The sequence below is a fragment of the Gorilla gorilla genome, chromosome 4 (assembly GCF_029281585.2).
Source record: "Gorilla gorilla gorilla isolate KB3781 chromosome 4, NHGRI_mGorGor1-v2.1_pri, whole genome shotgun sequence".
Classification (NCBI taxonomy): Eukaryota; Metazoa; Chordata; class Mammalia; order Primates; family Hominidae; genus Gorilla; species Gorilla gorilla.
This window is the reverse complement of record NC_073228.2, coordinates 143,150,412-143,178,287: the sequence shown is the minus strand read 5'-3', so window position 1 is coordinate 143,178,287 and position 27,876 is coordinate 143,150,412. Positions and strand designations below refer to the sequence as shown.

Here is a 27,876-nt window from a genome sequence, read left to right as displayed (position 1 = left end):
ATGACTTTAAGTCAACTGCACCATATATTGGGGGAAAAAAAGTCAGAATGAGTAACACTGAAAAAGTTGAAAGAGAAAGGACAACATATTTAAAAGGGGATTTTGAAAAAGTTCCCATTTTGCCAGATGTGATAATTAAAGCAAAGGAGAATTAGATTTTCTTTTCAAATGACTATTTCAGAAGTCTAAGCCTAACTCAGAAAAAGAATTTGTTTATGAGGAACACAGAGCAGGATACTGTAGTAGTTGATTTGTCCAAGTCTCTAAAGGGATAGATGTAATATGGGATAATAAAAAGTGAGTTTTGAAGTATGTTTAAGAAAGTTGTGGAAAAGGAGAAAAAAAATGATGAAAAATTTCAGTCATAGTATGAGAGTTTGTGTTAAAGGGAAATTAAAAAAGGAAGAATGAACTAATCTAAAATATGAAACATACTGAAACAAACACCAGGGCTCTACATTAACTCTTTCCCTGTAGCCACAGATAAGGAAAAAAAGAGAATTGTTCAAGAATACATCTTTACTACATACAAATCAGCAATCAAGACAGATGGAGAGCTGAAATCTAGCATCCTGAATGGCAGAGCACATTGACTGCAAAAAAAATACTTAAAACAATTCAACAAAGCAGACAAAAAAAACCTGCTTAAATATATGATTAAGAAGAACATATTGATGCCAAAAACCAACAAGATAATCTCAGTGGATGACAGCTTTGTGGCCAGAAGTAATCTAGGCAGAATATATTAATGTAAAGCCCTGGTTTAAAATGCTCAAAAACAATTACCTTCCAAATAAAGTAAGTGTTCTCAAAAGTTTAAAAATGCTTGATCAACTCAATGTCATCAGACTACAGAATTAGAGTCAAAGATATAGGTAAATAGGCACTACAATGTAAAAGAAATTAGAAGCATCTGTTGAGTTAACTCACCTTATTAGAATGAACTGGCAAATCACATATAGAGCACAGATGGGGATAACCCTTCGGTAAGAGTCCATGGAAGTCTTCAATATTGCTACTTGGAGGAGCGCCTCTCTTTTTCTCAAAGAGAGATCTCTCTTGTAAGGGGCCAGGACCACGTCCCATTCTCTCATACTCACTGTCAAATTTATGATAGTTATGCGAGGTCTCACCAAAAAAAGAATCATCCCTACACCTTTCTCCATCTCTTAATCTGTCATCTTCATAATCCATTCTGTCATAATAACCAGATTCTTGAGAACGACTTCCATGGTCATAATCAAGCACTGGGTTGAGACTAGGACCACGATCATCAAAACTATCTCTTCTAAAGTGCCTTTTTTCTTCCCAATCATCCCTAGGTACTCTGTATGGTGGCTCCCGTGTAGCAGATCTGCCATCTCTACCATAACTCAAGGTAGGGCCTTCTTCAGTTCTCCTCCTTTTAAGCTGTAGAAGGATTTGGGGCAAATTCTCAGGAGTAATCTTGTCCTCTGGATAACGACTCAGTTCATCTAAGTCTCTAGCAGACAGACCAAAGCTGGCCAAAATGTTACTGGCCTGGTCTGCATCTCCACGGTGTTGAGAAGATAAAGGGAGTGGACCTCTACTTCCAATGTTAAATATAGACTGCAAATTATGGGAAGAAGTACTAGCAGAAGACAGTGCACTATGAGCTCCTTGTTGATTCAATGAAGAACTCATTCCAAGATTCATTAAACTAGCAAGGCGTGCAGTACCCTGGTTCATCCTTCCAAGAGATGCTGGCATACTTAAAGACTGGGTAGCAGCAGCAAGAAGGCCTATTCCTGCCGCAGACAGGTCACGCCCATGACCCTGTGAGTCCCTACTGAGAGATGACTGCTGGAATGACTTGGACATTGTAGAACTAGCTCTTGTCTATTTTATAGATTAAAAAAAAAATTTTTTTTAAAGACGGCCAAAAAGAAAGCTCAAACTAGAAAGCTAGGTTAACTTTGCTTCAAAAAATGGTAACGCCAAGAAAAAGGATCAATAAGGACTGCAGAATCTTCTTCAAGCTGAGAACCAGCAGACAACTCTGTAGAAAAATAAGCAATTTTAGTCATAAATCCCTTTAAGCAGATGCCGTTTTTTTAAGAAAAAAAAACTTATGCATCATGTTGATTTAAAAAAAAAAACATTTAAGATCTCAAACTTACAAGGAATTTATTACATATCTTAAACAGATTCCTGATGTATGCAGAGCCTGCATATAGATATTTAAAAAGTATTTCATGCTAAAGCTTAACTATTAAAGGGACTTTCATACTGAGTTTAAAAACATGTAAATTGAAAGGTTAGATGTCTGAGTACATCAAAATTTCAGTAAAAATATAGATGGGTTTCTTCTTTTAGAAGAATAAAAATACACCCTATAGTATGATGCTTAAGTTCCAGGAGAAGACTAAAAATAAAAAAATCAAGGTCAGCAAGTCAAAGATGAATCAGTTGTACTGTGCTTTGGAAAATGAGACCTATTATCACTATCAGAAAGAACCAAGTAAAATCACAAGTAAATGAAGCTTAGGTTTCAAGTACCTAATATAAGATATAAGACCAAACATAATAGCTGAGACCTTTATACAGCAAAATCAATTTGAGGTGAAGATAGATGTGAATAAGAAAAATAAGTCATTTCCTATAGTTTTAAGGATTGCTGCCCAAATTTAAGTTATACAACTAATTGCCTTCTTACTGACCATCCTACATCAGGCAGTGTTTACTTCATATCTAGTCTTTTAAAGTAAGGAGAACTAAATCTGGTCAGTACAGGAATAGGAGCCCTCCCAAGAAAAAACCTAGGTACAGGAAATACAGGTGATTTAAAGAAGGGAACTCCCCAAATCAGCATCCATCAGTACTCATTTAATGCTCAGGGCTACGGCACATCTAGAGCACAAAACAGGTAAAAATGAAAATGAGATCTTGGTTACACAGTTTCCTGTAAACTTTTCACAAGAATAGCCCAAATCACCTGGTAAATTTATGTTCTGATTATGATCCCCCAAGACGTGTTTCTAGATGAAATTGTTTTCTTTCTTAAATCATTATTGTTGTACCTCAGAAACTGTCACATAAGAATTTCCAAATCATTTATATCACGATTGTCATAAAATATTAGTTGAAAGATATACATAACATCTTCAGTGAAACAATTTTATAATCACAACTACATACAGAGGTAAATCTGAAGTTGTTTGGTACAGAATTCTATGAGGCATTGCTTAAATTTTCTATTTTTTGATCACTAATACACTCAGCACTGGTAGCTTAACATGTTAAACTTTAACAGTAAAAGCAGACAATATCCAGTAGTTATAAGTCTATTACAGGATCAATTTCACCAATGATAGATTAAAGCAAGGATACAATGGACAAATACAGTGGCAAAGGAAGTATAAAAAAAGTTGCAGGCAAGAAAGATTTAGACTGGATTTTTAAAAATAGATATAATCAAGTTTTAAAAGACACAGAAATGCTATAAGAGGTGGCTGGAGTTACAGGAAGATGTTTTTGCACACCAAGAAAGATGAATTTGAGAAAATACACCAAAGAAACTATTAATAGTTCTAGACAAGATCCACTATGTAAACTACTTAAGCTTTAAGATTAATAAAGACGAGAATAAGTGGACTTCTTTGGATGAAAGTTTCTTTGATATGTCTTATAAATGCCAGACAGAATGGCGGCTGAGATGCTATGTAAATGGTGGTGGACCCTCTAAATTTTCACACATATTTTTACAAATCAAATCCTTTAGAGGGTTTTTCAAAATAAAAATGTTGAAGTATCAGGGTTATTAATTGCAGCTTTGACCTTCATGTTGTAGCCAAAGCTTTGTATTACTGAAAAGTCAGTCTTTTGAATTATTTTTTCCCTAAGAGAAATTATATAATGGTATTACAATTATGTTTAAAATTTTTAAAACGGCCATATTTTAAGGAAATGTGACTGTTAGACTACAGAGCTCTGAATTACATTTTTTGGTAGCTCATAGGAAAACAGTGGATCAACAAAAGGAAAAAGTTAAGAGAAGCAAAGGTAAAGGATAACCTTAAGACAAACAGAAAATGAATGTCAGAAAAACTCAGAAAAGAGTCAAGACAAACAATGTAAATCCCATGACAACGTGTAATTCCATAACAACCACCTTAGTAGTTTTAAGATACTCAGTTTCAACGTAAAATGCAGCTCCATCAAGGATATTAGGGTAAAATTAGTGAAAAGCAACTTAAGTTAGATTTTGGATTAAACCACAAATAAACCAAATTCTTAAAAATGGTTTTATTAGAACAAAGTTGGGAGAAACCAGATGTGGCAACATTGTTGAAAAAGCATTTATGAAAAAAGTTCCTCTATCATGTCAATGCTGAACATAAGATGCACAAGCCACTTTTAAAGGCTCATTCACATGGGCACCACTGCCTATTAGCAAAGGCAGCACAATATGGAGACATTTACTAAAGATTTACAAAAGATTAGCTCCTTTTACTGTATTGTTTTTTCCTGTAATTATAAAATTGCCTTTCTATAGGAAACTGCACTAGAGGTTAAAACAATTTTGAATATAGTAGCTTTCGGAGAACATTTATTATCAAAATCCAATTTACCTATTTAAAATCTCTATATACTAGTGTAAATGCCCATCAATGCAGAACCCTTCACTTCCAAAAAAGAAAGCACCTGCGCCCCCCTAAAAACTATCAACATTACCCACAATTTCACTACACAAATGCCATTTACTACAATCTTGATAACCAAACTTTTTTTTTTTTTTTTTTTCAGATGGAGTTTCACTCTTGATGCCCAGGCTGGAATGCAATGGCACGATCTCGGCTCACTGCAACCTCTGCCTCCTAGGTTCAAGTGATTCTCCTGCCTCAGCCTCCCAAGTAGCTGAAATTACAGACACACACCACCACTTCCAGCTAATTTTGTATTTTTAGTAGAGACGGGGTTTCTCCATGTTGGTCAGGCTGGTCTCGACCTCAGGTGATCCCCCTGCCTCGTCCTCTCAAAGTGCTGGGATTATATAGGCATGAGCCACCACGCCTGGCCCGAATTTTTAACCAAATTCTTAACAAATTAGCTTAAAAATTCATTTTTATAGGCAACTCAAAACAAACTAGCTTAAAATTATTTTATGATACAATTTTAAGCTGTTTAAAAATGTTAGCTTCACATTCAACATCCAAAGAAATCTGAATATCATCCCTATGTATGGTTAGGAAACGTTTCAGTTAATATTCTACCTCCCATTACATGAGAATCTGATTTTTGTTATTGGCTTTTTCTTCTCCAATTTAAAGAACTAGAGTACTAAAATATTTCTGAAAAATTTCACATACCCTGAAAATTCACGGAGAACAGAAGCAAACAGCTGTTCCAGATCTAAATTTCCTTAAAGATTACCGGTAAGTCCTTAGTCATTCTTTCAGAGTAATATCTAGCAGAATTACTAAAATAAGCGCAAGCTAACTTTAGTTTCTTAGAAGGTATTAGAAAAAAATGAAAAGATCTTTAGTTAAAAAAAAAAAAAAAAAAAAAAAAGACAGTGTCTGACTCCTTCATTGCCCAGGCTGGAGTGGAATGGCATCACACCTGGGAGTGCATTGCCCAGGCTCACTGTAACCTCTGCCTCCCAGGCTCAAACCATCCTCCCACCTCAGCCCAAGTAGCCAGGACTACAGACACATGCCACCATGCTCGGCTAGTTTTCATTGTTTTGGTAGAGAGGGGGTTTTCACCATGTTGGCCAGGCTGGTCTCAAACTCCTGGGCTCGAGCAATCCTCCCGCCTTGGCCTCCCAAAATGCTAAGAGGTATCTACTACTCCACATGGATCTTCAGCTATGCTCTCAACTGTGTGAGATAATCACTCCTTTAAATAATTTTTCTCTGGCAGGGCGCAGTGGCTCACGCCTGTAATCCCTGCACTTTGGGAAGCCGAGGTGGGTTGATCACGAGGTCAAGAGATCAAGACCATCCTGGCCAACACGGTGAAACCTCGTCTCTACTAAAAATATAAAAATTAGCTGGGCATGGTGGCGCGCACCTGTAGTCCCACCTATGTGGGAGGCTAAGGCCGGAGAATCACTTGAACCTGGGAGATGGAGGCTGCACTGAGCCGAGATTGGGGCACTGCACTCCAGCCTGGGCCACAGAGCAAACATCCGTCTCAAAAAACAAAACAAATAAAAAAATAATTTTTCTCTTCTCAGTCTTTGTAGTCAGAATTTAAAAAAAAACTAATTTGAGATGGTTTACCCATAAAACTATGAAAGATTATTTATGGTTTAACCATAAAAGTAGAGATACTCAGGGAAAAAAATACCTTCATAATGACATTATTTTAACTTCACATTGAAACTTACAAGCAACAGCTAGAAAACTACAGTTTCTTATATTTTCCTCTTCTGAATTGCAAGAAATGCTCAGATTTTCCAAATGTTCTATCAAGGCCAATCACCTTGATCATTTATTAGCTTATTCATGTGAAAATATACCAAATATGTTTTAGGTAGCAATCAACAATACCAATTTAGTAAAAATGTCTTAATCTATGTCACTGATAGATGGCAGACATAGTTGACTGTCAGTAATTTCAAAGCAGCACCATTTGGAAGGTAGCTGCTTGATTTTTGTCATAAATCACACACAAATATTGATTCCTGTGGTCAGGACTTTCAAACCAAGCATCCAACTTATTTTCAATTCAAGAACAGGTTTCAGTTACTATTTAAATTTTTCTTCATTTATTAAATTTTATAATGGTTTTATAAAGAATTTACCATAGTTTCCATTTTAAAAGTACTACAATTTTTCATTTTAATGGTGTATATAATATTTCCTAATATATTTTGTAACAATTATTTCATTTAAGGGTTTTTTTGAAGTATGCTGAAGAACTACATTTTTTTCCTAGAGTTTCAGCCACTTTCAAATCTTATGCTCTCTAATCTATGTTTTTGAGTGTCACAATCTCATCTCAGTATGGCATGTACCTTGAGTGGCTTAAGAGTTTTTAAAATAGGCCAGGCGTAGTGGCTCACACCTGTAATCCTGCACTTTGGGAGGCCGAGGCGGGCAGATTACCTGAGGTCAGGAGTTTGAGACCAGCCTGGCCAACATGGTGAAACCCCGTCTCTACTAAAAATGCAAAAATTAGCTGGGTGTGGTAAAGTAGCATGTGTCATCATACAATAGAAAAGATAAAAAAGTGTAGTGCCAGGAAGGCTGAAATACAAGCATGAATATTTTCAAGTGCTTTAAGACCACTGTTCTTAATCCATCTAACAGACGTGAAGTCAATTTTTAGTCCACTTCTTGATCCTTAGGCTAATGAATGACAACAATGTTGCAGAGTGGCGTCAGCTGCTGAGAAGACAGAAAACTACTTGTTAACCAGTGTAAGAAATTCCCACTCAGACCTGGAATAATATTGTCTTCTTCCTAGGTTTAAAATTTTTTCCCAGTGACCTTCAATCAGGCAAGAAATAGTTTCAGATTAGAACTACACAGAATTGATGAAGTAAACCCGTATTACAAGATAGAAAGTTACCCCGTTTACCTGATGATGTTCATTGTCTATTTGAACTACGACATAAACTTGGCTCTTTACTTTCTTCTCTGCTTAAGCAAAATCAGTGATTTCTTTCAAGGCTCCATTCTGGGCTGGGCGCGGTGGCTTACACCTGTAATCCCAGTCCTTTGGGAGGCCAAGGCGAGAGGATCACTTTAAGGTCAGGAGACCAGCCTGGCCAATATGACGAAACCCCATCTCTACTAAAAATACAAAAATTAGCCGGGTGTGGTGGCACACGCCTGTAGTCCCAGCTACTTGGGAGGCTGAGGCAGGAGAATCGCTTGATCCCGGGAGGTGGAGGCTGCAGTGAGCCAAGATTGTGCCACTGTACTCCAGCCTGGGTGACAGAGTGAGACTCTGTCTCAAATAAAGAAAAAAGGCTCCATTCTGTATCCCTAAGAGCCCTATTCTCTTGACTTCCATAAACATTTCTACAACTATTTCATACATACTGAATTTTGGGGGCCCAAAAGCCTTCGTGTGAATCCTGGTTCTATTACAAACAGCTGTGTGACCTTGAGCCAAAAAGGGTGGTGGGAAATAAAAATAATACCTACTTCATAAGGCCATAAAGACTCGATAAATTAGGCCAGGCACAGTGGCTCATGGCTGTAATCCTAGCACTTTGGGAAGCTGAGGTGGGAGAATCACTTAAGGCCACAAGTTCGAGACCAGCTTGGCCAACAAAGGGAAACTCTGTCTCTACCCAAAAATACAAAAAAGAGCCAGGTGTGGTGGCAGGCGCCTGTAATCCCAGCTACTCGGGAGGCTGAGGCAGGAGAATCACTTGAACCCAGAAGACGGAGGTTGCAGTGAGCTGAGATCATGCCATTGCACTCCAGCCTGGGCAACAAGAGCAAAACTCTGTCTCAAAACAACAAAACACCAAAGATCAGCCAGGTGTGGTGGCATGTGCCTGTAATCCCCGCTACTGGGGAGGCTGAGGCAGAAAAATCACTTGAACCCTGGAGGCAGAGGTTGCAGTGAGCCACTGCAGCCTGGGCGACAGAGTGAGACTCTGACTCAAAAAGAAGACTTAATAAATTAGTCTACATAAAACATCTAAAATAGTGTCTGGCACACAGCACCGTAGTAATCATCTCATTTGATATAATCTGATCCTCATAAAACTAAGAAAGTAAAATCTATTTTTCTTTATTTTTAGATGAGAAAAAGTTTTAGAGGTAAAAGGACTGAGATCCAAAGACAAATGAATAAAGAGCTTATAAACTTTTTATCTGCACTGTAGTCTCTTTCATGTGTCAACTTTAATGTCATACTGGTCACCAGGAATCAGCTTTCAAAAACAGACTTAAAGACTGGTAGTAACTTTTGTTTTTGAGACAGAGTCTCACACAGTTGCCAGGGCTGGAGTGCAATGGCATGATCTTGGCTCACTGCAACCTCCGCCTCTCGGGTTCCCGTGATTCTCCTGCCTCAGCCTCTGGAGTAGCTGGGGTTACAGACGCACACCACCACACCTGGCAAATTTTCTGTATTTTTTAGTAGAGACAAGGTTTCACCATGTTGGCCAGACTGGTCTCGAACTCCTGACCTTGTGATTCACCCACCTTGGCCTCCCAAAGTGCTGGGATTACAGGTGTGAGCCAATTGGTAGTAACTTTCAACAGACAAACTAAAGAACAATACACTATCTATATTGCAGTAATTCTAGTAAAAGTGGAAAAATTAAACATCTTCCTTCTTCATTCTGTATTGCCAACCTGTGTTTAAATCACCCTTCACCCTGCATCCTTAACCTGTTTCCCATCCAAGCACTAACCAGGCCCAACACTGCTTAGCTTCCAAGATCAGACGAAATCAGGTGCGTTTAGGGTGGTATGGCCATAGACCTTACCTTTCTATTCTCTCTGCCATAATCTTAGTCCTCCTGCTTTTTAGCTAGCCTCCTGGCATCAAGGCTCACACCTCATCATCTTTCAACATAAACAACCTGAAACATCACTCATTTCACACTCTCCTGGCTCAAAAACCTACTACTCCCTACCACTTACCACATGAAATCCACACTACGATTTCCTTTTTCAAGACAGGGTCTTTCTCTGTTGCCCAGTGCAGTGGCACAATCTTGGCTCATTGCAGACTCAATCTCTCGGGCTCAAGTGATCCTCCTCGGTCTCAGCAGGGACCACAGGCATTGCACCACTATACCCGACTAATTTTTAACATTTTTAGTAGAGACAAGGTCTCACTACGTTGCATGATCTGGTCATGAACTCCTGGGTTCAAGTGATCCTCCTCCCTCAGCCTCCCAAAGTGCTGAGGTTATAGACATGAACCACTGTGCCCTGCCTCACATATAATTTTCACTGCCTTTCATATATTGGTTCCATTCTACTTCTCTAAACCTTTTCCCCAACCATAACCAAACACCTTATAGAAACGTCTGCTTACTATTCCATTTACAGAAACTACTCAATGCTTGTGTAAATAAAATTATTAGCTGGGATGCATCCCTCTGTCATTTCATGTAATACCAGTTAATTTTCTCAAGGCCTAGCATCCCCTTTTAATCATTCAATTATACAAACCAGTGTATATAAAAATACGAAACAAAACATTAACGAGACTTTGGAAATAAATCTACATAGCAATTTCCAGTGACTCCCTCCCCTTGTTTTTAAGTTTGACTACTTAATGTATGTACCCTTAAAAAGTGTTATTTTTGCATTTCTGAACTTCATGCAAATTGACTTAAAATGTATTGTTCTGACTTGCTTTTAAAAACTGATTTATCCACAATTGTAAGTGAGTTAAACCTACATTTTCACTGCAATATAGGTATCATTATGTATGCACATGTACTTATCTATTCTGCAGATGATGAACATTTAAGTTGTTTTCAATTTCTTGCCATTACCAAGAAATTTCTTGTAATTTGTTTCTTGGTGTCCCTTGGTGCATAACTGCAAAACTTCCTCCTCCATGGTGCTCTTCCAAAATACAATGGCCCACACAAAGACAGACACAAGCATTAAAACTGATAGCCTTTTCCAATCTTTTCAGTCACATATCTAAAAATCTCTCAACTCCTAGGCTTTTCTCTCTGCTCTAGTTTTAATTATCCGTTAGATTTTTCTACACAAAGAATATTTGGAGTTCAAATGTTTGTGTTTCTTTTCTTTTTGAGACAGTCTTGCTCTGTCACCAGCCTGGAGTGCAGTGGCACGATCTCGCCTCACTGCAACCTCCGCCTCCCAGGTTCAAGCAATTCTGCTTCAGCGTCTCCAACAGCTGGAATTACAGGAACGCGCCATCACGACGGGCTAATTTTTGTATTTTTAGTAGAGACGGGGTTTTCCGTATGTTGCCCAGATTGGTCTCGAACTCCTGGCCTGAAGTGATCTGCCCACCTCAGCCTCCCAAAGTGCTGGGATTACAGGTGTGAATCACTGCACCCAGCCAAATGTTTGTATTTCTTTGACATTATTCTTTCCCCAACTACTGCTTAAGTTGGGTGCTCAAATAATTGACTTTTAATTTTCACATATGGTATAGGTTCCTGTGTGTTACTATACCAAAGAGGGACGGTTAATATCCTAATAATCCTCACAAAGGAGGAAAAAAACCAAACACATCATCCTAAAAGACCTGAAAGTTATGTATCTTCATGAAGTAAATGCAGATAATACTGCTCCCTAATATTAATTAAATGATTACTTTCCATACTTGCTGCATTTACTGCTGGCCCATTAAGACATTTACCATAGGCACTCCGCTGCTTTTACTTTTCTTATCCATCTGCGTAGTTGAGAACTACTCTCTCCTGCTCCACAGGCACGCTCTCCTCTTGTTTTCCTACTAACCTGTTTCTGCCTGAACCACATTAAAGAGAACGTCAGATAAGATGTTTTTAAGGTTTGGTGGGTGGGGAGCAAGCATACTTTAAATTTTGGAATAGCTTTAAAATTTTTTCAAACCTAAGCTTTCATTACTACTTCACTTTTTTTTTTCCACTTCCAAAGAGCCTTGAGCTTTATCTATACAGAGAACATTAGGGATTGATGTACAACTGGAAAATTATACATCACATCAAAGGCACTCCGCACTCCATCCACACAGAAGTGCCACAGTAATAAATTATATTCAGGTTAGGTCAGATAACAGCACTTTATCATGTAACTTTTACTGTGTTACAAATAGGATTATAATAGAAATGCGTTAAAACCTAACACTTATACTCAATTTTTTAAATTACACATAAAACCCCTTTAAAGGTACATATCTAAAACTCAACCCATAGGCTTGTTTTCTGTTTTACTTTTAATTATCCATTAAATTTTCTACACATAAATTTTTATCAAGAACTTCAGAGCCCTTAATCCTAATGATCCAATGAGAAAGGTTTGCTACATAGCTAATAATTATAAATTACAGCACTTTATTTCCTGGACAGCGTTGTGCCTTAGAATAACCAACCACATATACAGAAAATGGCAAAACTACACTCCCAGCCTATAACCCTTCCAATCCATCCCAACAAACTTAGCACTGTCCATCCCAAATGTTAAGTCAATCATCCACTTTACTTTTTTTTGAGATGGAGTCCCGCTCTGTTGCCCAGGCTGGAATGCAGTGGCGCCACCTCGGCTAACTGCTACCTCCGCCTCCTGGGTTCAAGTGATTGCTCCTCCCTCACCCTCCCAAGTAGCTGGGATTATATTACAGGTGCCTGCCACCACGCCCGGCTAATTTTTGTAATTTTTAGTAGAAATGGGGTTTCGCAATGTTGGGCAAGCTGGTCTCAGAACTCTTCACCTCAGATGATCCGCCCGCCTTGGCCTCCTAATGTGCTGGGATCACGGGCCACTGGCCGCAATCATCCACTTTTAGAACCTGTTGCCAGAAGTGTGGGATAGCTGTACTGTAATTCTAACTAAAGGAGATATATAAAATCAAGTATCCCTAACTAAAAGATGTTCTAAGAACATCTAACCATTATTCAATTATTTGGCTGCAATTCATATTGTAAGCTAATTAGTACTATTTCCAATAATAATGATTTTAACATTTTTGCCTAAGAATATTCTGATTCCTGTGTTTGCTTATACCCAATATCCAAAATGTTACACAACAAGCACTACTTTCTGTCACTTCTCAGTACTTTTCACTTCAGACTTGAAGCAGCTAGTTTATGTCTATGCCAATTTCGCTTAAAAATACAGAAGACTCTAATATTTTAAGCAGTTAAAGTATTTACAAAATACGTTTTTCATTTTTTTCTCTCATTAGAAAAGTTGATGTTATTTCTCGTGGTAAATTCAGAAAAACATCAGGGAGGAAACAATGCCAACATCTGAGCAAACATTTTGGGGTATATCTCTATTTTCATGTTTTACATTGTCGTTTAAAAAACAATCAAACGACATTAGCAGTTTTACAACATTTTCCTTTCCAGTTAAAACTGTATACCGTTACCATTTTCCCATCATACTCTTCACCTACGATACTGTTTTAAGTGGCTGTATAGATTTCCACTTTCACAACAGAATTAGCAGATTCCCAAAACTTGAATATTTAAAAAAAATTCTTAATAACTGATATTAAATTTATATACGCAAATCTGACACACTACTCCCTTAGGATAAATTCCTGTACGCACAGTCTTTCCATTTTAAGCCTATTATACTATGAAGGAGTCTGAATCAACATCTAAGAGCTCCGAGAGTTCGACACCAGCCTGGGCCACATTCTGAGAACACGTCTCTACAGACGATCAAAAAATTAGCTTGGTGTGGTGGCGCGCGCCTGTGATCTCAGCTACCCAGGAGGCTGAGGTGGGAGGATTACTTAAGCCTGGGAGGTCGAGGCTGCTGTGAGCCGTGAGCCACTGATCATACCACTGCACTCCAGTCTGGGCAACAGAGCGATCCTGTTTCAGAGAAAAAAAAGATCCAAGACCTCTGTAGACCACACTGACAGCACTGCTACTATTTGCAACTGGTCACGACCTATCTGGGCTTTAACCTTCTCTTCTACAAAATTAGGGATTTGAACTACGTGATGCTCCTAAAATACGACACCACCGTTGCACTCCTCAGTAAAAACCATTAACTGACTTGTAATATTAGCGTTTACAAACTCTAAAAGCATTAGTAAAAAAATTAGTATGTTTAAAGACTAAAACAAATGCACAGATCAAGGGTAGTTAAATCCTTCCAAGTTAGTTCAAAATGTGATATAAAAGCTGTACACGGCTGAAAAATATATAAAGATGATAAAGCGAAACTTCTCTGGGTAAAGTACAAAGTAATGTTCTAAGTATATACTGTTAAGTGCAAAGGAAGAAATACAAATTTAAAGCACTTCAACACACACATCTGGCTAAATGATCTTTTCCAAATCTTACATAACCAAGAAACTTCATGCAGTATTTTAATGTTGTTTAATTTCGAGTTTGCAAAAACATTCTATTTAAGTGGAAAAGGCATCATCCAGAGCGTTTTTGCAACGAAAATGTCAAGCCTTTCTTGATTTTTAAAACAATACTGTGAAAAACGTCGACAGACTGCGTAGATGACTGAGCCATTAGTAAAGAAATGTTTTTAAAGGGAAATTTTAAACATTTATTAAAATAGCCTGAAACATCGTTTTTGTCCGCATAGTCAACTGTTTAGATTTCCCTGGGAGAAAAATGTATATTACCGACTATTCAGAAATCTTAAGCCAAGGTTTAAAACACAGAACGCAGTACCAATACAAAATCTCGTGACCCCTACCTACGAAATCAACGATTCTTCACATTATTCCAGAGCGCCCGAAAGACTAGCCATTTCAGAACCACCATAACCGTTCTAGAAATATCTGGCTAAAAAACTGTAACTGATCCAATAGGAATATTCCACAGAACAGGGCCACAGAGCAGGATAAACACCTAGGGGATATTCATCCACGGTAAATGCCGAACACAGAACATGGCACATAGCTCGAAATGCAAAGAACGATGCGGCGGGCGACTACACCACGGTACTCCAAAACCCTTTGTCTGGAAACCGGAAGGTCCCACACCACACGATCCTCTCTGGAGGAACCTGGACTAATACTATTTTGATAAAGAGAAAAAGGATGTGAGGTGACTTGACTAAACAAGTGCAAATCACCCGCCTCGCACTGTACTGCAGGCGGCTTGTTCCACGACGCAGTACGAAAAACAAGCGTTAACGTTTCATTTTTCGGCCATTTTTACGCGATGGGGGGCGGGGAGGAATTGTTTCTGATGTCCAGCTAACGCCGCGCGCGCGCGCGCGTGCGTGTGGGCCGGGAGTCTTAGGGGGCGCTCTGAGGCGATAGGCAAGGAGCGGTGTGAAGGCCGAGACACCGGGAAAAGAAAGAAACGCTGCTCAAACAAGCAGGCTCTTCAGTCTGCGAGATCCTCCATTTTGGGGAACATTTTCAGAGAAAAAAAGGCGAACGGGTTATTTGGCACTGGCGCTACCCAAGGACTTAGCTGTCTTAACCATCCTCCTCAAACGGCAAGCCCCCAGTGGACAGTCTGTCCCTCAGTCCTCGAGCGAGCTCCTCCCTCCCCCTCAGCGCCGCGGCCCGCGTGTAACGGGCTAGTCGTCCCGCCCCCGCCCACAACGAGCCCAGGACGCGCAGGAAGCTCGGCCGGTCAGCGCACCTCTTCACCCAAAATCTCCCGCCGCACCCTGGGCCCTTGGCCGGCCGCGTGTTTCCCTCCCGGACCGCTCACCTCCGCCGCCCTAGAAGGCTGGTTGCGCCGCCACTGCGCTCCTAACATGGCGGCCGCCGATCAGGCGGCTCACATACGCAACGCGGAGGGAGGCAGAGCGGGAGCGAGCAAGAAAGGCGCGCCGCCGGCTCCCCGCAGCCCCTGTCGCCGTCGTTGTCCCCTCCCGGCGGACACGGAGAGCCCCCAGCCACCCGACCCCGACTCTTACCCGCTTCACGCCTACCTTAGGGAAAGGGAGAGGGAAAAGGAGAGGTACCTCTCTCCCAGCGAGCGGGACACGGAGACTCCCACAATCCCGCGCAGCAACGGCGCTGGCGAGAGGCGGCGGCAGCGGCTGCAGCCCAAGAACAAACCCACTCTCGCGAGAGAGCTCGCCCCCACCCCCTCGATCTGGTTCGGCGCGCGCCAGGCCCCTCCCCCTACTCAGCGCGCGCACCTCGCTCGCGCCCTCGCCTGCGGTCGTTGTTCTTTAATCCCGGAGATCCCTCTCCGTCATCCAGCAGAGGCGGGAAATGGAGGAACGGACGTGGCTTACGAGTTCGAGTCCCATTCCCGAAAAGGCTGTTTGTCAACCTCCTGAATAGCATAATACAAAGTTTAAATAGGTATGCGTTAGAAGCGATTCGCGAGAGTCCCTGGCTTAGACCCGACTTTTATGCTCTCTGGTTGTTCTGTTTGCCAAGGAATGGTGGAAGGCGCCAGATATTGGGGCCACAAAGGGAAAACGATACCATTTTGGCTGGTTTTTATTTAGGTATGTTTATTTATTTATCATAAATAAACTGTTGCTCAGGTTGGAGTGCGCTGGCGTTATCACGGCTCATTGCAGCCTCGAACTCCTATCCTCAAGGGATCCTCCCATCTCAGCCTCCCCAGTAGCTGGGACTACAGGCTCGCACCACCATGGCCAGCTAACTTTTTTATTTTTATTTTTTCCGTAGAGATGGCGTCTCGTTATTTTGCCTAGGCTGGTCTGGAACTCCTTGGCTCAAGCAGTGCTCCCGCCTCCGCCTGTCAGCATTGGATTAAGGGCGTGAGCCTACACGCCCAGCCAGCTGTTTTTGTTTTGTTTTGTTTTTTGTTTTGAGACGGGGTCTCACTCTGTCACCCAGGCTGGAGTGCAGTGGCGCGATCTCGGCTCACTGCAAACTCCGCCTCCCGGGTTCACGCCATTCTCTTGCCTCAGCCTCCGGAGTAGCTGGGACTACAGGCGCCCGCCACGACGCCTGGCTAATTTCTTTTTGCATTTTTAATAGAGGCGGGGGTTTCACCGTGTTAGCCAGGATGCTCTCGATCTCCTGACCTTGTGATCCGCCCGCCTCGGCCTCCCAAAGTGGCCAGCTGGTTTTTAAAATCAGGAATTCTGTGCAGGAGGGTCGTTGAGGCGGAGGACCGCGAGCCTTTTCCTTCCTAAAGACCACCGCCGCCTTTTGGTGAATTTGACTGAATGCAGTACACTCTTGGGACTGAGGTACTGGTTTGGTACCCGGGTTGGCGGGATTTGAGCTCCGGCCTTCAGAGGCTTAAGTAAATTGTTTGGAGACCTAATCTGGATGCAACTCTCTCCCCAACCATCCTTGCAGAACTCCGCATCTGGAGAGTTGGGAATTTTCCAGCACAGTTAATGATTATAATATGGAGTGCTTTCTATAAGGTGGGCAATGCAATAAGCAGTTTACACATAACCCTACAATAACCTTGAGAGGCGGCTACTGTGGGATACCATTTGGTAGATCACAAAACTGAGACATTAAAAGGTTATGTGATTTGAGGCACGGTAGATCTCGCCTGTAATCCCACCACTTTTGGAGGCCTTGGCGGGTGGATCACTTGAGTTCAAGAGTTCCAGACCAGCCTGGGCATCGTGGCGAAACCCCGTCTCTACTAAAATAATAATAATAACACAAAGTTAGCTGGGCGTGGTGGTGTACGCCTGTGGTCCCAGCTACTCACCTGGTACAGAGGACGGGGCTGAGGATCGTTTGAGCCGGAGGCGGAGGTTGCCGTGAGCGTAGTGCACCACTGCACACTCCAGCCTGGGCTACAGAGTCAGACACTGTCTCAAAAAAAAAAAAAAAAAAAAAAAAAAAAAAAAAAAAAGGTTATGTAATTCAATAAAGTGAAAAAGCTGGTCAGTGGAGTCTTGATGCCTCAACGAAGCACTACCTGAAAGGGCATAGCCATAAAAATGAAGTTACTTGGCCAGGTGCAGAGACTCATGCCTGTAATCCCAGCACTTTGGAAACCCAAGGCAGGTGGATCACTTGAGGTCGGGAGTTCGAGACTAGCCTGACCAACATGGAGAAACCCCGTCTCTACTCGAAATACAAAAATTAACCGGGCATGGTGGTGCATACCAGTAATCCCAGCTACTCGAGAGGCTGAGGCAGGAGAATCGCTTGAACCCGGGAGGCGGAGGTTGCGGTGAGCCAAGGTCGAGCCATTGCACGCCAGCCTGGGCAACAAAAGCAAAACTCCGTTTCAAAAAAAAATGAAGTTACCGTCTCAAGACAGGGTAAATTGCTTTATCTACAAAATAAGTAGTAAGCCACTGATTCACAATTTTACTTTATCTCAATCTAATTTAGTCAGTGATACAAGAAATATTTCTTGAGTACCTACTGTGTCAGTATATTAGGCCTCAGCCAAAGAGCAGGAAAGGAGACAAAGGCACTGCCCTCATGGAGCTTACACTTTATGCAGACATTAAACCAATAAATACGTATTTGAGACGAGTGAATAATCTGAGGGAATGAGAAGCTTTCCCGAGAAACTGAGGTTTGAGCTAATATCTGACGAGTAGGCAATTAACTAGGTGAAGGGAATAAAGCATCCCCAGGCAGAGGGATCAGAATGTGTGAAAACTCTGAGGTAGACTTTGGGAAACTGCAGAATTTTTGGTGTGTTGTTTATTTTTGGAGACAGGGTCTTGCTCTGTTGCTCAGGCTGGAGTGCAGTGGTGTGACCATGGCTCACTGCAACCTCTGCGTCCCGGGTTTAAGCAATCCTTCCGCCTCAGCCTCCTGTGCATAGACATTAAAAAGGGCTGGAGATGTAGGAAAGGGCCATTTCCCTGGGGTTACAAATTCAAATGCAGAATCTAAGATAAACTGGGTAATACAAGTCCTATTTAATACTATCCAACGCAAGTTCAGTTGGGGACACATGAATTTTAAGGTAAGGAGTGGTATATATGGGTCTTGAGCCCAGGGAAAGATTGTGGGTTAGTGACAAATTTACAAGTTAATGCCGTAAATGAAGTAACAGGAGTTGAAAAATAAACTTAAAGCCAGGCGCAGTGGTTCACACCTGTAATCCCAGCACTTTGGAAGGCTAAAGTGGGCCGATTGCTTGAGGCCAGAAAGTTCAAGACCATCACAGGCAACATGGTGAAACCATGTCTCTACAAAAAATACAAAAATTAGCTGGGCGTGGTGGCATACGCACCTGTAGTCCCAGCTACTCCGGGGCAGGGGTAGACAGGGTCAGGGGTGGCTGATGTGGAAGGATCGACTGAGCCTGGGAGGGGGTGGCACTGCACTCCAGCTAGGCAACAGAGCAGGACCCTGTTAAAAAAAAAAAAAAAAAAAAAAGAGCGGCCAGGCACGGTGGCTCATGCCTGTAATCACAGAATTTTGGGAGGCAGATGGTTTGAGGTCAGCAGTTCGAGACCAGCCTGGCCAACATGGTGAAACCCCATCTCTACCAAAAATATAAGAAATTAGCTGGGTGTGGTGGTGCTCGCCTGTAATCCCAGCTACTTGGGAGGCTGAGGTTGCAGTGAGCCATGATCACACCACTGCACTCCAGCCTGATCAACAGAGCAAGACTCTGTCTCAAAAAAAAAAAGAACCTTAAGTGGATGCAGTGAAAAAAGAGGCCTGAGCACCAATCCTTGAGGAACTTTAATCAAGTATAGCAAAGGAAACTTAGTGGACAGGGGTAGGGGGAGAAAAGCAAATATATGTATATATGAGGGGAAGGCAGAGGAAGGAAAGCACAGAAATTGTGTTGCCTTGAAAACAACAACAAAATACTTCAAGGACAAAGTGATCAACAGAGTCAAATGCTACCAAGAGGTCAAGAAGAAGACCAATGACATCTACAAGATTTAGCAACATGGATATCAGGTAACATTGAGAGTTGCTTCCACTGAAGCGTGAAATAGACTGGAAAGGCTGAATATGGGAAGAAGGAAGACAAAAACTACTCAATGCAGAAAATTTTGGCTATGAAGAGACTAGAGGAGAGAAAGCAGGATTAAGGGTTTTTTGTTTTACTACGTGAGGGACTTCAGCACAACGAATTGGCAGTAAGGATATCTTAACGAAGGAATTGTTGGAAAGACAAGGAGATGGGATAATCCATAACAGAGGTTCCTGAAAGGATAGGGAAGAAAGATAATTTCCTTTACAGTAACAGGAGGTATGGAGCAGACAGTGCTGAAATTTCATTAGATTGGTAGAAGGAAGACATGGACATTATAGTCAGGTAATATCAATTTTCTCTGTGAGAAAGTCTTCTGTTGAGAGCTGGAGCTGCAAGAAGGAAATTTATATATTTATGTATTTTTTATCATATTTATAAATTTAGAGACAGGGTATATATTTAGAGATGGGGTCTTGCTCTCTCACCCAGGATGGAGTGCAGTAGCTTGATTGTGGCTCACTGTAGCCTCTAATTCCTGGGCTATAAGCTATCCTCCTTCCTCAGCCTCCCAAGTACTGGGACTTACAGGTGTGTGCCACCACGCCCAGGCAAGGAAAATGTTTAAATAGCCATTGTGAAAGTGGAACTGCAATCTTACATCTGTATGTTATGTTCTGTTTTTCAAAGGTTTGAGCAAAGCTTACAAAATGTGATTCACATCTTTGAGGCCAATCATTTGACAGGCTTGGAAAAGGAATTTGGTAGGATTCATCAAGGGCTGGGGCTTCCCTCATGATGTTGGCCGGGTGTGGTGGCTCACGCCTGTAATCCTAGCACTTTGGGAGGCTGAGATGGGCAAATCACAAGGTCAGGAGTTCAAGACCAACCTGGCCAACATGGTGAAACCATGTCTCTACTAAAAATCCAAAAATTAGCTGGGCGTGGCCGGGCGTGGTGGCTCATGCCTGTAATCCCAGCACTTTGGGAGGTTGAGGCGGGTGGATCACGAGGTCAGATCGAGACCATCCTTTCTGACATGGTGAAACCCCGTCTCTACTAAAAATACAAAAAAAATTAGCTGGGCGTGGTGGCAGGCACCTGTAGTCCCAGCTACTCGGGAGGTTGAGGCAGGAGAATGGCGTGAACCCAGGAGGTGGAGCTTGCAGTGAGCTGAGATTGTGCCACTGCACTCCAGCCTGGGCGACAGAGTGAGACTCCGTCTCAAAAAAAAAAAAGAGATGATGTTTAAACCCACCATGTAGCTAGCTTTGGAAAGACAAAATTTTTTTGGAGGGAATCTTACTTTTCAGTGACTCTTGAGTCTTCCACTAAAAAGCTGATCTGCTTTCTACTCTGCAAGTCTGATTCCAACTGATCTTGTTCTCAACTATTAGATGAAACAACAGCCTCTGGTCCTTTGGCAGACAGAAACATGACTGCCTATCAAATCTCAGTTCAGATACACACCTACCCATGTTTGCATAAGGTTCTAATGCCATCTGGTGATCGTGCAGAGAAAGTCAAACTTTTTCAACGAAGTAATTATTTATTGAGGAACTTAGTGATGATGTGGGAGATTCAAAAGAAATATAACAGGTGCTTAGGGGCTTATCAGCAAAAAGACACAAATGAAAAAAAGTTTGGTTTTTGTTTGTTGGTTTGTTTGTTTTTTGAGACAGGGTCTCGTGTTTCCCAGGCTGGAGTGCAGTAGTGCCATCTTGGCTCACTGTAGCCTTGATTTCCTGGGCTCAAGTGTTCCTCCACCTCAGCCTCCGAGTACCTGGGACTACAGAAGCGTGCCGCCAAACCCAGCTAATTTTTTTTTGGTATTTTTTGTAGAGACGGGGTTTCATTATGTTGCCTAGGCTGGTGTCGAACTCCTGGGCTTATGTGATCCGGCTGCCTTGGCCTCCCAAAGTACTGGGATTGGAGGTGTGAGCCACCATGCCCAGCCACCAAAATTAATGCAAGATTTCATTCATCAAATGCCTATTTCATGAAGGACATTCTACAATGATGGAAAAGACAAACTTCCAGCCCTTAGGATCTTGGTTTGATGGAGATTGACAAGGAGTTTGACCTCAAAGTGGGCCTGTTTGTGAGCAGGCATGGGTAAAAAGCTGTATTCACATTTGGGTGTGGGAGTGGGTGTGCATCAGGAATGGTAAAGAATGGGGCCTTTCAAAGCAAGAATTGCTGGTGAGACTTTGAAAGGTCTAAGTGACAAGTTTGGTACACTTTAATGATGAAACTTTTTTTTTTCTTTTAGAGACGGAGTTTTGCTCTTGTTGCCCAGGCAAGTGTGCAATGGCGCGATCTTGGCTCACGGCAACCTCCACCCACCGGGTTCAGGCGATTCTCCTGCCTCAGCCTTCCGAGTAGCTGGGATTACAGGTGTGCGCCAACATGTCCAGCTAATTTTTGTACTTTTAGTAGAGATGGGGTTTCGCCACATTGGCCAGGCTGGTCTCGAACTCCTGACCTCAGGTGATCCACCTGCCTTGGCCTCCCAAAGTGGTAGGATTACAGGCGTGAGCCTCCTCTCCCAGCCCTGTAATGAAACTTTCAATGCCAGAATAGAGTATGGATTTGAGATTGTAATGAGGACCTTTTCCAATTTTGAGTAGAGGAAAAAGCAAGAAAAGATTGGGGGCATATATTTTGACACCACAAAATCCATTAAAATATATTATGTGAATATGAGGAGTCCTGTCATCAATGACATTATTTTTCTTGAAATTTCTTTTGATGAGAAAATTAAGCTTGACAAAGGTAAAAGTCCTAAAAGATGACAAAGTGGAATTATGGAATTCACACCTTTGAGGTCAACCATTTGATATTCAGCAGCCAACTAATATTTGAGAGACTATTTATTACTATTGTATACTAGGCACTTGCCAGTACATAATAGTAAACAAAATAAAAGGTCTCTGCTCTCATGGAGCTCAGGAGTCTAGCAGAATAGACCACTATTTAAATGCTCTACTAAGCAGTTGATAACACATTTTAATTACCATTATTCCTTTTTTTTTTTTTTTGAGACGGAGTCTGGCTCTCTTGCCCGGGCTAGAGTATAGTGGCATGATGTTGGCTCACTGCAACCTCCGCCTCCCAGGTTCAAGCAATTCTCCTGCCTCAGCCTCCCAAGTAACTGGGATTACAGGCCCGTGCCACCAGCTTGGCTAATTTTTGTATTTTTAGTAAAGACGGGATTTCACCAAGTTGGCTAGGCTGGTCTTGTACTCCTGACCTCAAGCGATTTGCCCACCTCAGCCTCCCAAAGTGCTGGGATTACAGGTGTGAGCCACTGTGCCTGGCCAACGTACCATTATTCCTATTTCACATAAGATATCAAGAAGCTTGTCCACCGAGGAGGTCTACAGAAATAAATAATAAAATTAAAAAGTCCAGGCACAGTGGCTCACACCTGTAATCATAGCACTTTGGGAGGCCAAGGTGGGAGGATTACTTGAGGGCAGTTCGAGACCAGTCTCAACACAGTGAGACCCCATCTCTATTTTATAAAAAATAAATAGCTTTTCAAAAGAAGATTGCCTGTGATCTTGCAGCTAGAGACAAATGCAGAGCCTTTGAATGTTATGCTGTCTGCAGCAGAGTTGACACCTCAGAAATCTACTGGGACAGTTTTAATGCCCTGGAACCAGGTCATTTTTTAAGGCTATTTAAAAACAGAAAACTTAACCAGTAGCTGCTCTTCTAGCAGTGGCAAGAGGATGGGGTCAGGTCTTACAAAGGAGTTTTTGAAAAGGTTATACATATATGAATTTCAAAACTCTGTATTTTGAGAGTTTAATTATAATGTGTCCTGGTCAAGATATCTTTAATATATTTGGGGTTCTTGGATCTGGATATTCATTTGTCTCTCTAGATTGGGGAAGTTTCCTTTAAGTAAACTTTCTGCCCTTTATTCTGCTCTTTCTGAAATACCCAAAGTGCGTATATGGGTTCACCTGATGGTGTCCCATAGGCTTCTTCACTTTTTCATTTTTTTTTCCCTCTGACTAATTTCAAGTGATCTGTCTCAAGTTCATTGATTCTTTTTTTGAGTCTGTTGTTGAAATGTCTGTGGAATTTTCCAATTTAGTCATTGTGTTCTCTAGCTCCAGAATTTGGTTCTTTTTAATGATTTCTGTTTGTTGAACTTCATATTGTTCATGTCTTGTTTTCCTGATCTCATTTAATTCTCTTTTTTTTGAGATGGAGTTTCGCTCTTATTGACCAGGCTGGAGTGCAATGGTGCAATCTTGGCTCATTGCAACCTCCACCTCCCAGGTTCAAATAATTCTCCTGCCTCAGCCTCCCAAGTAACTGGGATTACAGGCCCGTGCCACCAGCAGAGTGAGATTCTGTCTCAAATAAAAATTTAAAAAATGTCCTGAAATTCTTATTCTGGCCCATAGTTTCTTCAAGACACAACAGGGCAAGCATTGAGGAATTTTAATAAAAAGTGATAAATCATATCATGGGGCAAGACTAGGGATTAGAATGTGGCATTCATTAAGGCTTTCCAGAGGAATATTTTTTAAAAATCTAAAAGACTATGTTTTGTTCTGTTAGGACAAACAGAACCCACTGCACACTACAGCAAGAGTAGCCAAGATGTTGACCGTCTGAAACAAGGTATTTGGCATTTGAAATAGTTGTAAGAATCTGTAAGTAAGACATTTGAGTAGTTCCTTCAAGATGTTAGATTGAACGAGGTTGATGATTGAAGAAGCAGAAATTTACAAGACTTGAGGGTACTATACATGAAAGCTCCTAAACCAAACAGTACTTTTGGAGCCAGATTCATTCAGCACCACACAAGTTCTTGTGTGACTGTGACTTTGGCCAAGTAACATGTACCTTGTAGGGCTGTTGAAAAAAGAGATGTGTTAAATGTATTTAACATGGTCAACATGTAGTAAATAGTGTTGATATTCTATGGCGCCACATGTCCCAAAGTATACCCTAATGACAAAAAATCATAGATTCGAAGATTTTATTTTTTATAGAACCCCAGAATAATAACATATTATAATTATACATTTCAATCTGGTTATAAGTTATATCCTCGCAGCTACTTACCAATATGCCTGCTTATAAGAGAGGTTCTGCAAGTTATAATTTACACAAAGATGTCTCACAAGTTTTCTCAAATACAAAGATATTTACAGATTACTGAAATAAGTAACAAAAGCCTACACATGTGTTTTAGTTAACAGATGTCTGAAATCTAAATAGCAAGTCTCTGCAAATCCATTATTTTCTTTTTTTTTTTTTTTGAGACTGTCTCAGTCTGTCACCCAGGCTGGAGTGCAGTGGCACGATCTCAGCTCACTGCAACCTCTGCCTTCCAAGTTCAAGCGATTCTCGTGCCTCAGCCACCCAAATAGTTGGGATTACAGGCATGCACCACAACACGCAGCTAATTTTTGTATTTTTTTCTTTTGTAGAGATGGGGTTTCACCATGTTGGCCATGCTGGTCCTGTCCTGGCCTCAAGTGATCCACCCACCTCAGCCTCTCAGTGTTGGGATTATAGGCAACCGCGCCCGGCCAAATCCATTATCATCGCTTAATGTTTAAAGGCTACGTTTAGTTTCCTATAGGTGATATTGTTAGGGTCTACTAGCATATTATTTGGTAACCTGACACCTTTGTATTCATGTCCAAAAAAATTCTTTTATAAGAACAAAAATGGTACTCTTAGCCTCACTCACTGGAGTATTACTGAAAAGCATGATATTCTTACTCTATTTTGGGTACATTATGACAGAGAGGTTATTATTACCAACTGTCAGTAGAACTGAGGCTTCTTGAGTAAAGGGGATTGAGGTAAACCTTTGGAAGCTGGTGAATACATTTCAAGACACAACACGGCACCTGTGTCTAGCTCTATGGTACAACATGGTACTATGACACATATAATGGGTTGCCAGATGGGGAAGGCAGCTTCTCTGCAACTGAGCTGAGATCTCAAAATAGACAATGTCAAGATGGGATGAGAAGGGAAAAACAGCATGTGTAGACAGGTAGTGACAAAAGGCTAATTAAGGACTGAAAGAAACCAGTGGCCAACAAGGGAATCTACGGGTGATAAAGATAAGAGGGTGAGAGAGATAAGGCTAGATTGTATAAGGCTTGACAGACCATAGCAAGATAAGCAAGAACTGTGTCCTGTTAAACCATTTATCCCTAACATCTAGCATAGAGTTCAGTTAGTAAAAGCCATAAACCCTTTGAGTCTTCTGGCAAGATAAGTAATTAGCACAGATTATTGTCACTCACTGCAACTCAGCCTTGGAGGGAGTACACAAATCAGAAGGAGGTCAAGTGTCTGGGAAATTAAATGACAGCGCCTGGAAGAACAGATCATTGTTGGGGTAAGAAATGGAAGCCCAGTGTAGAAAAGGATAGAATGCCATGGGGTTAGAGGTAGCAGAGGCTCGGACAGAACTTGTCTGTTCTGCCCCCTTTCACCTCTCCTGTTCTTTGCCTTATGTCCAACCCATCACTTGCTGGGGTAGTCAGCCTATTTGAACAGGTTTAGACAACCCTAGAGTTCTCTCCAGGAGAATTAATACTGAGAAGGAGAAGTTCTACCATTGTCACTCTGGTGAAGCACAGATTCTAACTCAGAGGCTCTTTGCCTTGAGGGGCATCTTCCCTCTCCTTCAACTCATCAGAACCCTTAGTTCTGGGCTTGGCTTCTCCCTTTTAGCAGCTGATAACAAAATCCCCATCCTCTACTATAAGCTTATGGGGTGAAAGTCAGCCATGTAAGGACTACAGCATCCACTCTCAAAAGACAACAGGCTCAACCACTATTCTCTACATGACAGAATAAACTAAGATCACAGAATAAAAATGGAATGTTTTAAGAATTTAGGAGGCAGCCGGGCACGGTGGCTCGTGCCTGTAATCCCAGCTACTGGGGAGGCTGAGGCAGGAGAATCACTTGAACCCGGGAGGCAGAGGTTGCAGTGAGCTGAGATTGAGCCATTACATTGCACTCCAGCCTGGATGACAGAGACTCCGTCTCAAATAAAAACAAACAAACAAAAAAACAAAACTGTCAAGGTCATTAAAAACAAGTGTAAGAACCTGTCATGGCCAACAGGAGCCTAAGTGTAATGTGGTATCTTCAACGGGATCCTGGAACAGACAAAAGACATTACATAAAAACTAATGAAATCTGAACAAAGTATGGACTTTAGTTAATACTAATGTATCAATATTAGCCCATTTAATTGTGACAACCATAATATACCAATGTAAGATGTTATTAGGGGAAGGAAACTGGGTATGGTATATATGGGAACTCTTTGTACCATCTTCCCAACTTTTCTATAAATCTAAAAGTATTGTAAAATAAAATAAATTTGAAAGTCCTTTTTACTGTACTTTCCCAATGAGTATATCACCCTTAAGAAGCAGCACAGAACATTCTTACACCCTAAAGGGCCTTTACTGGAGGGCAAGGAAGGCCAAACAAGTAACAGGGACTCCTCTGAACAAGCCTTAGGCTACTAAACTGACAAATTTATGACTCATCAAGTTGGCTCATTACAAGTGTTCCTAAATAGCATTAAGGAGAAAGATGTTGCTAAGCAGAGATTTTAAGTTATTACAGTTAATTTGTTAATTCAGTGAAATTGTTTTTCAAGAGTATATTGACAGGTCCATTAACTGGAGCTGTGTTCATAAAGCCCTAATTAAGCAACAACATTCACAGGAGTCATTGTCACTCTTTTTAAGTTCTTAATTAGTTGCTCTTAGCACGGTGTTTTCCTTTGTGTGAATTCCTAGGCACTTAGCCACCTCTTTGTGTCCCTTTGGGACTTGCAGAATTTATCCCTCTGGGTTTTGCTTTTCTGGTTTAAATTTGAGTGAGACATGATCCAAAATTTCAACATAAAATCCCACTGACACTAGTTTGTTTCAACCCAGCAAGTGAAATCATGGACAGGTGCCAGGAATAGTGTTTATTAATTGTGGTTCCCTCATTTATTAAAAAATTCAAGGTTGGTGGGGGTGTTTGGAAACCCTCCTTATTTTTAGTTTTTCCTCTTAATATGGTACAGGCCTAAGACCTGAAACTTGGCCTAAGCAATGAAAAGAGGCACTTGTGTTTACTGCTACCTATGGCAGCTGGCAGCCTGGGTATTTACAGACCAGTAACCCTGCCAGTCTCATTCAAGTTTCCATTGCAGCATGGGAAAAGATTAACAGAAAAAAACTACTTTGGCTGGGTGTGGTAGCTCACACCTGTAATCCAGCACTTTGGGAGGCTGAGGCGGGTGGATCACCTGAGGTAAGGAGTTTGAGACCAGCCTGGCTGAAATGGCATGGCAAAACCCCATCTCTACTAAAAATACAAAAAAAAAATTAGCCAGGTGTGGTGGCGTGTGACTATAGTCCCAGCTACTTGGGTGGCTGAGGCAA

At 41.4% G+C, this 27,876-nt stretch overlaps 1 protein-coding gene and 1 long non-coding RNA gene across 18 annotated transcripts in view; one reads left to right on the top strand and one right to left on the bottom strand.

Annotated features, from left to right (window-relative positions):
- The window catches only part of MATR3 (matrin 3), a 56,411-nt gene that overhangs the window by 21,187 nt on the left and 7,348 nt on the right, over positions 1-27,876 (bottom strand). For 2 of the 17 annotated variants that reach the window (XM_055389141.2, XM_055389140.1), the window contains exon 1: positions 15,504-15,683. Coding sequence is in view for 13 of the 17 variants with exons in the window: in XM_055389136.2 (XP_055245111.1) it covers positions 931-1,842 (912 nt within the window). In the remaining 4 variants the exon portion in view is untranslated. Of the gene's footprint in view, positions 1-930; positions 2,021-14,306; positions 15,857-27,876 lie in introns of those variants that run through there. The other 15 variants (XM_055389136.2, XM_055389139.2, XM_004042600.4 and 12 more) reach the window with 15 other exon arrangements.
- On the top strand, positions 15,765-24,073 carry LOC134758444 (uncharacterized). The gene is made up of 3 exons (XR_010133638.1): positions 15,765-15,885; positions 21,699-21,823; positions 24,008-24,073. It is a non-coding gene; the product is annotated as an uncharacterized lncRNA (long non-coding RNA).